This window comes from Dama dama, chromosome X, assembly GCF_033118175.1.
Source record: "Dama dama isolate Ldn47 chromosome X, ASM3311817v1, whole genome shotgun sequence".
NCBI classification, from domain to species: domain Eukaryota; kingdom Metazoa; phylum Chordata; class Mammalia; order Artiodactyla; family Cervidae; genus Dama; species Dama dama.
In genome coordinates, this window is record NC_083714.1 from 59,252,691 (window position 1) to 59,265,768 (window position 13,078).

The following is a 13,078-nucleotide window of genomic DNA, read 5'->3' on the forward strand; positions in this document are numbered from 1 at the left end:
AAAATACTGAAGTGAATTGCCATGCCCTCCTCCAGGAGATCTTCCTAACCTAGGGATTGAACCCAGGTCTCATGATTACAGGTGGATTTTTTACTGTCTGAGCCACCAGGGAAGTCCATCTATATCTATCTATCTATCTATCTATATCTATATATCTATATCTGTATCTCTATCTATATATAGATACATATATAATAAGAAATTGACTCATGCAGTTATGGAGGTTGATAGGTTCCAAGATCAGCAGTCAGCAAACTATAAACCCAATGGTGTAAGTTCTAGTCCTATTGCCAGCAGGCCTGACCTAGGAAGAGCTGAGTTTCTGTTTGAGTGGCAGGGGAAAAAGCAGTGTCCCCAGCTCAAAGCCATCAGCAACGAGGAAATTTTCTCTTACTCAGGGGAAGGTCAGCCTTTTGGTCCCATTCACGTCTTCAACTGATTGGATGATGTCTAGTCACATGAGGAAGGACAATTTCCTTTTCTCAGTCTACTGATGATTCAAATGTTAATCTTATCCAGAAACATCCTCACAGACACACCCAGAATAATGTTTGACCATATGGCTGGGCACTCTGTGGTGCAGTCATAAAATTAACCATCACAGTCACCTAGCAATGATGTCTGACACCTGGTAAGGACTTGATAAAAGATTCCTCCCTTCAGGTCCACTTCCTGGATCTTTGACAAGTCTACACAGTAAATAAAGCGTGTATCTCCACTTTACAGACAACAAAGTGGAATCAAACCCAGATATCCTCAAGTGTTGTGTCTTTTTGACTCTGACGTCTAAACTTCCCACCACTCTTTAGTGAATGACATGACTTCCTAAGGGCAAAAAGGGCTTCCTGGTGGCTCAGTGGTAAAGAATCCACCTGCCAATGGAGGAGTCGAAGATTCAGTTCCTGGGTTGGGAAGATCCCCTGGTGAAGGAAATGGCAACCATTCCAGTGTTCTTTCCTGGGAAGTCCCATGGACAGTGGACCCTGGCAGGCTACAGTCCGTGGGTTTGCAACAAGTCAGACATGACTTAGGGACTAACAGCTAAGGGCAAGAGAACACACAAAGGCCAAGTAGTCCTTTTCTTTTTCCTTCTCCCACCTCTAGTTAATCAAAACTGTCTATCCAGGGTTCTATTATTTTATCAATAGGTTTGTGCTAGTTGATAATAGAGAGTAATGGGTTAATCAGAGTAAGAGTTCTGTGCTCATATATAATATCTCTGTCAGGAGGTTTTACCCTTCTCCAAGGGAGCAAGACATTCTAATTCAGTAAGACTGTATGATTCCTAAACACTATGAAAGATGATGCTGAAGAGATAAACCCAGGTAAATCCCTTTGATTGGGAAGCTTTTCAGTGCCTCTCAAAGGGAACAAGACCTAGTGGATGGAAGTGGTGGTGTGGCAGCAGGGAAGGGAGTTGGGATTCTGCTTGTTCCTCTTACATATTGAGTTGATTTTCTAGGCACAGTTGGGAAGAGCTTTGTAAGTCACAGCTTTGAAATTCAACAGATACAAACAAGTCCACTTCTGATCCCCATTCTGAGCCACTTCATAATACTGAAGGCAATGTCATAAGGAACATAACCACAGCTTCTGCTTTGTTTCAAAAACCTCTATGCAGCTTGCTAATAATGACCCCGTTGAAAGAGATGTATAAAAAATGGAGAGTCTTTTTAATCTTTTGTATAAGTACTGTGCAAATATCATAAAAATAGGAAAAATTGCAAATGAATATAAGAATTTATAACATCTTAATGGCGGATTGTCAGGATAATGAGTTAAGTTATGGTTGCCAGTGAGAATTGAATTATCACTACTATCATTACATACTATTTCTACTAATGTAAAGCATCATTTTTAACATGAAACAGTATTTCCAATATCACAAATTATATTACTAATAATAATCATCACTGATACAGTTATAAATTAAGTTATATTTATTATCACTACTACTAAGCATAACTAATGCTTATTGAGTGTCTACCAGGTGTTAGATGCTGTGTGTTCTAAGTGCCTGAGATGTATTTATCTTTTTTTTTCCATTTATTTTTATTAGTTGGAGGCTAATTACTTTACAATATTGTAGTGGTTTTTGTCATACATTGACATGAATCAGCCATGGAGTTACATGTGTTCCCCATCCCGATCCCCCTCTCACCTCCCTCTCCACCTGATTCATCTGGGTCTTCCCAGTGCACCAGGCCCGAGTACTCATCTCATGCATCCAGCCTGGGCTGGTGATCTGTTTCACCCTAGATATGAGATGTATTCATCTTTAAATCCTCACAATGACCCTATAAAGTAGCACAGATATTATGTCTGTTTTGCTGCTGAAACTGACACATAGAGACATTAAAATGACCCCCTGCCCTCCCGCAAGGGAACATAGCTAGTGCATCACAGGAGTGGTAGCTAGACCTCATTCTGAGGCCCAAATGCTTAAAGACTCATTGGGAAAGACCCTGATGCTGGGAAAGATTGAGGGCAGGGAGAGAAGAGGGTGTCAGAGAATGAGATGGCTGGATGGCATTATCGATGCAATGGACATAAGTTTGAGCAAACTCCAGGAGATGGTGAAGGACAGGGAAGGAACCCTGGCATGCTGCTGTCCATGGGGTCACAAAGAGATGGACATGACAGCGACTGAGCAACATGCTATACCACCTATTTAAAAAAAATTTTTTTCTACACTTTTCTAGCATCTCATTCTACTTGAGGATCTGTTGGAATTAGGCAGAGAGTAGTGCAAAGGGTCCAAGAAGAACTAGCCTTTGTGAGAGTATGGATGAAGTCCAGCTTCTTTAATTATTTTTTTTCAAGTGGAGTTTAGAGTCTAGACACTGACCAGAAGTCTCACAATATTAAGCAAGGTACAGCTTGCTATTTTTATTGAGTAGGTTATTTGAAATTTCTGGCTTTTAATGCGTTGTTAGAAGCTGCTGTGTTCTACACTGTGTCAAGTCTTTTCTGCTTTTGAGATGATTCCATCTGCGAGAATACTATACACAAGGGTGTGTGTGGGTGCATGCATGCTCAGTTGCTTAGTCGTGTTCGACTCTTTGTGACCCAATGCCCTGTAGCCCACCAGACCCCCCTGTATATTGATTCTCCAGGCAAGAATACTGGAGTGGGTTGCCATTCCCTTCTCCAGGGGATCTTGCCAACCCGGGGACTGAACCCATGGCTCCTGCTTCCTCTCCTACATTCCTTGCAGATTCTTTATGGCTGAGCCACTGGGGAGGCCCTAAGTTGGTATTTTGAGGGGTAGTCTTTTCCCAGTGTCTTACATTTTGCAGGCCCTGGGATGAAGGTGATCTAGCCTCCATCATATGTTAGGGAGCCTACCCTAGTGACATTCATCCCAATATCCACATTTGTTCTTGCTTAGACTGCAAGCCTGCTAAGCTCCATGCTAACTAGAGCAGTCAGCTCCTCTGTGTAAGTATGTGGCAGACCTTGTTGAACGTGTTCCCTCTTCTCTCTACCCCTGGTCTCCTGATCTGCCTACCTGTCTATGTCTGCCTGGCACATACAGATGCTGAAGGGTAGAGGCTAGTTCTGGGGAAACAGGGAATACCTCTCCCTAGCCGCAAACACCACAGGTGATTCATGTTTCAGGAAAATTTTCCCCTGACTTCACCATGTGACAGTGTCCAATCCCAGATCTCTCTAAACCCAGCCCCTTCTCTGGCTCAGAGTTCAGGCCCTGGGATGAGGAGAGAGAAAGCTGTTTGGAAAAGTAATTGCGTCAAGTGTGTGGGCAGTGGGTGAAAGAAGGAAGTGAATGAGGAGTTGTGAGAAGGAGGAAGATTTGTCAGTTGTGAAGGATGTTGTCAGGATTAGTATTTTTTTTTTTTTTGGTGAATTTTATTGAAGGATAATTTTGAGGGGAGACTGTCATGCTCCCAAAGTTTTGCTGGGATGTCAGAATGCAAGACCTTGAAGTCCTGTACCTGGACCATTTCACAGTGCTGTGTTTGCAGCACACAACCTTAAGGAATGTGGTAAAGTCCCTCTTGGGGGCTTTCCAGGTGGCTCAGTGATAAAGAACCTGCCTGCAATGCAGGAGACATGGGTTCAGTCCTTGAGTTGGGAAGATTCCCTGGAGAAGGAAACACCAACCTACTCCAGTATTCTTGCCTGGAGAATCCCATGGACAGAGGAGCCTGGTGGCCTATGGTCCACAGGGTTGCAAAGAGTCCGACACAACTTAGCAACAAAACAACAACTACAAAAATATAACTATCTTAGGTCAAAGAGGGAACTTGCTTGCTGTTTGGTACAAATCGGTACAAATCTCAACTCTGCTGCAAAGCAGCATGCTAGACTGCTCTGTGTCATTCCTGTGGGACTTGAAGGACAAGTGAAAGCTATGCGAATATGCTAACATTCAAACTGTTTTCTATCGTGCAAGTAGTAATAATAAGATGATAAACAGTGTAAAAGGAGCCAGTCGTTGGGAGTCTTTAGTCAAGTATGAAGCTGACAACTGGGATCTACAAGAATCTTGTCACATTTCTCAGTCCTCTTGGGTAGGCAGGTGAAGCATGTGGCATTGTTTGGCTGACAGGGTGGTTCTTGCATGTATCCACCCATAGGTAGCATGTGTCACTGGCTTTGGAGCCTGAGGTTAGGCAAGGGATGCAGGGCAGCACCTGTGGGCGGAAGGGGCCCAGCACTTCCCTCCTCCACTATCTCTTGCCTTTGTTCTCTATCCTAAAAGCAGGGAAACTACACGGACCTGAAGAGAACTAGAGGGATCAGGGCAGCTGAAAATCATAAGGAGCCACCCCTGAGGCTGAGGGAACCCTTGGGAAGTGCCCATTCACAGAATTGTCACATCCTTTCCAGATGGCCCTCTCTCGGCTAAGCTCAAACAGAAGTATGTCATATTGCGTTTTTGAGAATTGCATATTCCCAACCCCCAAAGACCCAGGGAGAGACAGAGACCATGTCTAGAAAGCCAGCACAGTGTGTCTCTGAATGAGAACACCCTGTGGTCTGCCAACCATCAACACCAGAAGGCCAGGATGCCCTGGGGTGAGGAGAGCATCAGCTGTGCTTGGCAGTCCTGAGAGGACAGTTGGAGAAAACTTGGTGGATGAAGTGCATGTGTGGAAGGGCTGAGAACAGATAAGTTGAGCAGGGCAAAGTCAGCAAGGGCAAGAGTCTGAGGACATTACCTTATGGACAAAACCAGTCATCCTCCTGGATGGACAAAGAGAGGAGCTGATGTGTGAGGCCTCCTTAGGGAGGACATGATTATTCCCATTAATCCCCAAGAGAGCGGTAGTGGTTAAGAGAATTAAACATGGACTCAAATCAGTTGTAGAATCTCAGGGAAGACATGTAACCTCTGAGTCCCAGTATGCACACATGTAAACTGTGCATATCTATAACCTATCTTACTTATAAGGTTGTTGTGTTGGTTAAATGAGTCAATGCATGTAAAATCCTTGAAACAGTGCCTGCTATACAGAAGGGAGTTAAGAAACTCTTCTATTAATATTATCAGCCTTACAACTGTACACCAGGTTTAAAGTCATTTCTTAAAATTTGTTTATTTTTGGCTGTGCTGGATCTTTGTTCCTGTATGGGCTTTTCTCTAGTTGCAGAGAGTGGGAGCTACTCTCTAGTTGTGGTGTGCAGGTTTCTCATTGTGGTGGCTTCTCTTGTCTCACTGCAAGGGTGCTAGGGCACTCCAGCTCAGTAGTTGCAGCACATGGCCTCAGTAGCCGTGGCTCCTAGGCTCTAAAGTACAGCTCAATACTTGCGATGCATGGGCTTAGCTGCTTTGAGGCACATGGGATCCTCACAGATCAGGGATCAAACCCATGGTTCCTGCATTGGCAGGCAGATTCTTTACCAATAAACCATGAGAGAAGTCCCCCTAAGTCATTTAAAACTGACAAAAACTATGAGATGTGAATTTCTCCATAGTTTACAAGCAACACTCATTTCTAATAGTAACATTAAGTGTGACTCTAGCACTAACATGAATGCAAATAATAACAGTATTAGTGATGCCTCAAAATTATGTCCATTTTACAGATGCATGCCAAGATTCTCAGAAATGGTATTAATTATTATTATAATATCAATCTAATATAAATTATCAATAGTCTAAAATCATCCCCATTTCACAGGTAGGAACAGATAACACTATTATCTGTATATTGGTATCCATCATCAGGATAAATGCTAAAATAACATTGTGTGTGTGTGTGTGTGTGCTCAGTCATGTACTACACTTTGTTACCCTATGGACTGCAGCCCTCCAGGCTCCTTTGTTCCTTGAATTTCCCAGGCAAGAATACTGGAGAGGGTTGCCATCTCCTTCTCCAGGGATAATATTAGTAGTAATAAAAACAATAACAGGAGCAGCAATAACATCATTAACCATGTGACATAATTATGCCATTTCCCAGAGAGGAAAATACCACACCAGAATTAACACGAGTGGTAGTTATTATAGTTTTTTTTTTCTTAAATATCAAAGTAATGCAGCTAATTGCATTAACACTTTATCTCAGTTACTATGATTCTGACTAGGTAAAAAGGTTTCCTAGCAGTACAAAACAGTATATCTTAGCAGTAAAAAACTAGTTTACTACTAATTACGCTTGCTTGCATGCCTAGTCACTCAGTCGTGTCCAACTCTGTGCAACCCATGGACTGTAGCCTGCCAGGCTCCTCTGTCCATGGGATTCTCCGGGCAAGAATACTAGAGCAGGTTGCCATTTCCTATTCCAGGGAATCTTCCCAACCCAGGGATCGAACCTGTGTCTCCTGCATTGGCAGGAAGATTATTTACTACTGAGCCACCTGGGAAGCCCTAATACTTGTAATACCTAATACAGTTATGATATGCATATTAATAGTAGCATGGTTATGACTATATTAATATTACTACTAATCATGATGATTAATGATATAATCATTTAATTATGACCTTAATTATATTAATGAATACTATAAAGATGAAATAAATAATTAACAATAATGTAAACATAAATAATATTAATGCACAGTAATTAGCCCCAGTTAAAAACAAGTAAAGCATAAACAAGCCTCCCTAGTGGTGTATCCTGGTTAACTAATATTACAACATTATAATATTGTTGAACTATAAATAATAATCTTTATAGTATAGTCGAAGCTATAGTTTTTCCAGTAGTCATATATAGATGTGAGAGTTGGACCATAAAAAAAGCTGTGTTGAAAAATTGATGCTTTTGAACTGTGGTGTTTGAGAAGACTCTTGAGAGTCCCTTGGACTGCAAAGAGATCCCACCAGTCCATCCTAAAGGAAATCAGCCCTGAATATTCATTGGAAGGACTGGTGCTGAAGCTGAAGCTCCAATACTTTGGCTACCTGATGCAAAGAACTGACTCATTGGAAAAGACCCTGATGCTGGGAAAGATTGAAGGCAGGAGGAGAAGGGGATGACAAGAAGATGAGATGGTTGGATGGCATCACCAACTCAATGGACCTGAGTTTGAGCAAGCTCCAGGAGTTGGTGAAGGACAGGGAACCCTGGCATGCTGCAGTCCATGGGGTTGCAGAGAGTTGGACATGACTGAGCAACTGAACTGAACTGATAAATAATAATATTAGGAATATAAAATAATTATGTCCCTTTTATCCCAGAGATAATCAGTACCTGAACACTATGGTTATATTAATCCTCTGATGTTACCCTAAATGCATATAGCAACATTGTGGGATATCCTATAACTATACCCATATCTGGGAGGGGAGAAGACAAAGACCGGCATCCTGGCTATTGAAACTGTCAGCATAATGGTGCTAACATTTTGTATATACAGTCTATAGCCCAGAACCCAGAAAGTGCTATGAGCTTGGCTGTTTCTATGGCAGGGAAGATAGGACGAGGTCCGTTTTGGGTGGCACCCCCTTGAGCACCATTTAGACCATATCAGTATTACAGGCACTCATTACTCCCAGTCACATGGAGCACAGGTACTGGCTTCCTATGACCAGCCAGAGTCTCTCAGCTCAGAGTGCCTCTCTGCATCTCTTCCCCCAAAATGCTATTGTCTGGTGGTCACTGAGGGGTGGCACTCTTTGGAATGAAAGCCATAAACATTTTCTCCTCAAGGCCACATGGACCAACCCACTAATGGGCACTCCTAGGTGCTCCAAGGCTGCTGCTGCCCCCAGCCACAAGGATTGATTGGAGGACCAGACCAGCAGTGGAGGAAATGACTGGGTAGAGACAGAGGGGAAAAACTGCTTCCCCCTTCCAATACCACCCTTCCTCCTTTCCTAGTTACCTACCTAGGGGAGGTGGGGCTTCATTGTACAGACCACAGATGAGTTTGTAAGTGCATAGGGATCAGATTGGAGGAGGAAATGGCAGCATCCTTTAGTGTTCCTGCCTGGGAAATCCTGTGGACAGAGGAGCCTGGCAGACCACAGTACATGGGGTGGCAAAAGAGTCTGGACATGACTTAGGGACTAAACAACAACAAAAGGGATCAGATACACTTGGGGGATGGGACAAAGAAAGGAAGTGCTCAGGGTCTGGGGGCTTCTTGAGGAGATAAAGTGAGCCGGAGGAGGTTATCAAGCTAACATCCCTTTGTTTGATCGGTCCTGGAATCTGTAAATTCTCCTCACCCTCACCTTATTTGAACAGATGAATGAAGGAGATTGGTAGCCACTGAGCCATGTGGATATCTGAGGGAACAGTGTACTAGGCATAGGGCACAACCATTGCAATGGCCTGGAGTTAGAAGAAGCTCTGCTCATTTTATGAATTATCTGAAGGGATGTAGCATGGACCAATTTGTATTGACAAATAATAAAAATAATGACCAGCTGACACAGTAGTTCTCAACTCTGTCCAGTTCTACTCTTCCTTTTGAGGATAATTGCAACTTTATATAATAAATGCTTGTTTAAATTTATGGCATTTTATATAAGATATGTATTAGAATGAATCATACAAAGCTTTTAATATTTGATCTTTTTGACTTATGAAACAGCAATTTCATATGATTCAACATATAATAGTTAACATATAATTATTTATATAATTAGTTATAACTATTTTATATTGTGAAACTCATTATATGACTGCATAAAGTGAAAATAAACACATTATAGATATATGCAAATTTATAAACTATAATATGCAATATGTAATAAAGTACATGTATATATAATGTATAAAATATTAATATATAGTCTTCAATAGCATTATAATATTGTTGTAATATAGCATATGGGAAGTATACACATTATAATAGTGTAGAGTGATACACACATATTACTCTATACATATATATCATGCTAAAGTATTTCTTAAAAAAAAATTTAAAAAAAAAGTATTTCTTAATTGCCCTAACTGTCCTGAAATGAAATGTATAATATGATTTACCCATGCCTCAAATTTGAATAAACAATTTAATGATAAAGCAATTTAATGACCTAAGTTTAATACAAAGATGGTATAAAATGCAAGTTTTATTGAAATTGTGTGTATTGTCATATGTAAAGCTTGAGTGTAATAGAGTAATTGTATAAATAAGTATATAATTAAGAGAAGTAATAGTAGTAGTTGAGGTAAGAAAGATTTACTGATCATTGTATATGTGCCAGGCACTGCTCATTCTAGTTCTAAGGACTTGAAGTACATTAATATATTTAATCCTCACAGTCCCCTCATAGGGCTTGGCAAAGTCTTCCATTGTTTATTAAGAGGAGAGGTTTATGATAGCTAAATGGAATGCTAAACATAGAAATGAAGAGGGGAATAAGTTATCTAAAGAGGATTAAGCCCTACTGGGCACTTTGGAATCTATGTATCCTAACTGACCCAGAATTTTATTTAAAAAAGGGGCCGCCAAGTGTTGGCCATAAGATGTGGACCCTGCCCCATGTGTGTAACCTCTAGAGACTGGCTAGTTGATGAGTAACAGCTGTGTCTCTGCCATGAATCAGAACTCTCCCTATAACAGAGCAGAATTCCAACAGAAGCAGAGGTCTCATCCTGAAATGTGTGGCTGCAGATGGTGTAGAAACAACTAACTTCTGGCAGAAAACCCCTATAAACTCTGATGTTGGCCCCCACTAGGGATGCATGTGTGAGAGGTGCAGGGTGCACATATACGGAGTATGTGCACAACTGTATATGTACTCTCTTAGACCTCAGTTCACTAGAACCCACCTCATAAGAACCCTCAGTTTACTTGATTTAATTCCCACCTCTACTCCCTATTGGAAGACAAATGTTTAATCACTACAAAATAGTTTCTTCAGGGTATCCTTCTACATACAGATAAGAGTCTAAAAGTTGGAAGGAGTAGTGGTTACATCCATGCAGGTGTTTGAGATAAGGGTGAGATAAGGATGTGTGGTTGTTAGCAGGGACATTAGCTATATCTGCAATGCTTTATTTCTTTAATAAAGCAAAGTTAGTGAAAGCAAATTGGAAAAAAAAATTAATGTTATTAAATTTGGATCCTTGAGATGATGGGAGTTTGTAATAGTACTCCTTTTATTTCTCTGTAGCTTTGAAATTAAGGAAAAAACAAAAAGATTGCCGGGGGAAAATTTCCAATTTAGCACATATACAGCTGATCTTCTTGACCAAAGACCTCAGCAACCATTGTATAATTTGTTTTCTTGGTGCTGGATTAGAACTTGTCTAGTTTAATGTCTCCATTTCTTATTAGAGTAGAAACTAACTACCCAAAGTCACATATATCCTTGAGGAGGCAGAGATGAAATGTGAACCCAGGGTGTCACATCTCCACCTAGCTCTATGCTCTTTTCACAATGCCCATCTCTATTCTTATACTACCTTGGCATCAAGGTCTAGGGTGATAACCCTAAGGACCTGTCAAATCCTTAGTCAATCCAGAAACTGTTATTCTCATCACGGTTCTCTACTTACTGTGGCAGAAAAGTAGATAAGGACTTTTTAGAAAAAGATTTTAAATAATCCAAAAGTTAAACTTCAGCTAATGTGAAAATTAATTAATCAAAGCAGTTCACTATAATAGTAATTATGCAGAGTCTCATGGGATAAGAATATATAAACCTATATTTGGTAAGACCTCCTAAGTTTCTCCACTTCATGAATCACAGCCTTGTCATGGCAAAGGGGCTTGTATAACTCAATGAAGCTATGAGCCATTTCATATAGGGTCACCTAAGATACACATAGGAGTCATAGTGAAGAGTTCTGACAAAACATGGTCCACTGGAGGAGGGAATGGCAAACCACTCCAGTATTCTTGCCTGAAGAACTCCATGAACAGTATGAAAAGGCAAAAAGATATGACAGCAGAACATGAGCCTCCCAGGTTGGAAGGTGTCTGTATACTAATGGGGAGAGCTGAGGGCAATTACTAATAGCTCCAGAAAGAATGAAGTGGCTGAGCCAAAGCAGAAATGATGCTCAGCTGTGGATGTGTCTGATGGTGAAAGTAAAGTCTGATGCTGTGAAGAACAGTATTGCATAGTAACCTGGAATGTTTAGGTCCATGAATTGAACATGGTCAGCAGGAGGTAGCAAGATTGAACATTGACATCTTAGGAATCAGTGAACTAAAATGTATGGGAATGGCCAATTTTGATTCAGATGACAGTTAAGAATCCCTTAGAAGAAATGTAGTAGCCCTTATAGTTAACTAAAAAGTCTGAAGTTCAGTACATGGTGCAACCTCAAAAACAACAGAATGATCTTGGTTTGTTTCCAAGGTAAATCATTTCTTTTGGAAAGTGGTAGGCAGCCATTTTGATAGGGTAGGGCCCAATTTGTAAGGATTTGGGTGATAGACTTGGTGATTTTGATCAGCTATTAGCATAGACTCATGAGTTCTGGAGTGGGGATATAGAGGTGAGTTTATTTTGTGATTACTGTTTATTGTGATGCTAGCTAATAGGAAAGTAGCAAACTTTTGTTACTGTGAGCACATTTTGTACATTGAACCTGGTTGCTAGCATTTGGTGGCTCAGATGGAAAGGAGTCTGCCTGCACTGTGGGAGACCTGGGTTCATTCCCTGAGTCAGGAAGATCCCCTGGAGCAGGAAATGGCAACCAATTTCAGTATTGTTGCCTGGAAAATTCCATGGATGGAGGAGCCTGGCAGGCTATAGTCCATGAGGTCACAAAGAGTCAGACAGGACTGAGCTAATAACACTTTCACTTGGATGTATTACTGCTCTGGTGGTAGGAGGAGTTTTAAGGTCTTTGACACTTTTGATTATTAGTGAATTTTGAGGGGGGAAACCCCACACAATTTCATCCCTTAAAGATTTAATGAATGCCTACTTTGTGCAATGCATTGGGCCTTGTTCTAGAGATACAAAAGAAGTAAGACATGCATCTAACTGGGAAGGAGATCTGTAGGCAAACACGTGGTCAGAGCACCACAGGGAAAAAAATGGACACTGGCCACTTTTTGGAAGTACAGTTTTTGGAAGTGGCATTTGAAGCTGGGTCTTGGAAGATATGGAACAACGGACTGGTTCAACTGGGAAATGAAACAACAGACTTGTTCAACACTGGGAAAGGAGTATGTCAAGGCAGTATATTGTCACCCTGATTATTTAACTGATATGCCGAGAATATTATGAGAAATGCTGGGCTGGATGAAGCACAATCTGGAATCAAGATAGCAGGGAGAAATATCAACAACCTCAGATATGCAGATGATACCACTCTTATGGCAGAAAATGAAGAGGAACTGAAGAGCCTCTTTTTGAAGATGAAAGAGAAGAGTGGAAAAGCTGGCTTAAAACTCAACATTCAAAAAACAAACATTCATGGCATCCAGTCCCATCACTTCATGGCAAATAGATGGGGGAGCAATGGAAACAGTGACAGACTTTATTTTCTTGGGCTCCAAAATCACTGCAGATGGTGACTGCAGCCATGAAATTAAAAGACACTTGCTCCATGGAAGAAAAGCTATGACAAACCTAGACAGCACATTAAAAAGCAGAGACGTTAGTTTGCCAACAAAGGTGCATATAGTCAAAGCTATGCTTTTTCCACTAGTCATATATGGATGTGAGAGCTGGACCATAAAGAAAGCT

At 41.0% G+C, this 13,078-nt stretch overlaps 1 protein-coding gene across 1 annotated transcript in view; it reads left to right on the forward strand.

Annotated features, from left to right (window-relative positions):
- Nucleotides 1-217: 217 nt before the first annotated feature.
- Nucleotides 218-13,078, forward strand: part of IL1RAPL2 (interleukin 1 receptor accessory protein like 2) — a 633,564-nt gene continuing 620,703 nt past the window's right edge. The window contains exon 1 of the mRNA XM_061137577.1: nt 218-404. Within this exon, the coding sequence (XP_060993560.1) occupies nt 218-404 (187 nt within the window). The remainder of the gene's footprint in view (nt 405-13,078) is intronic.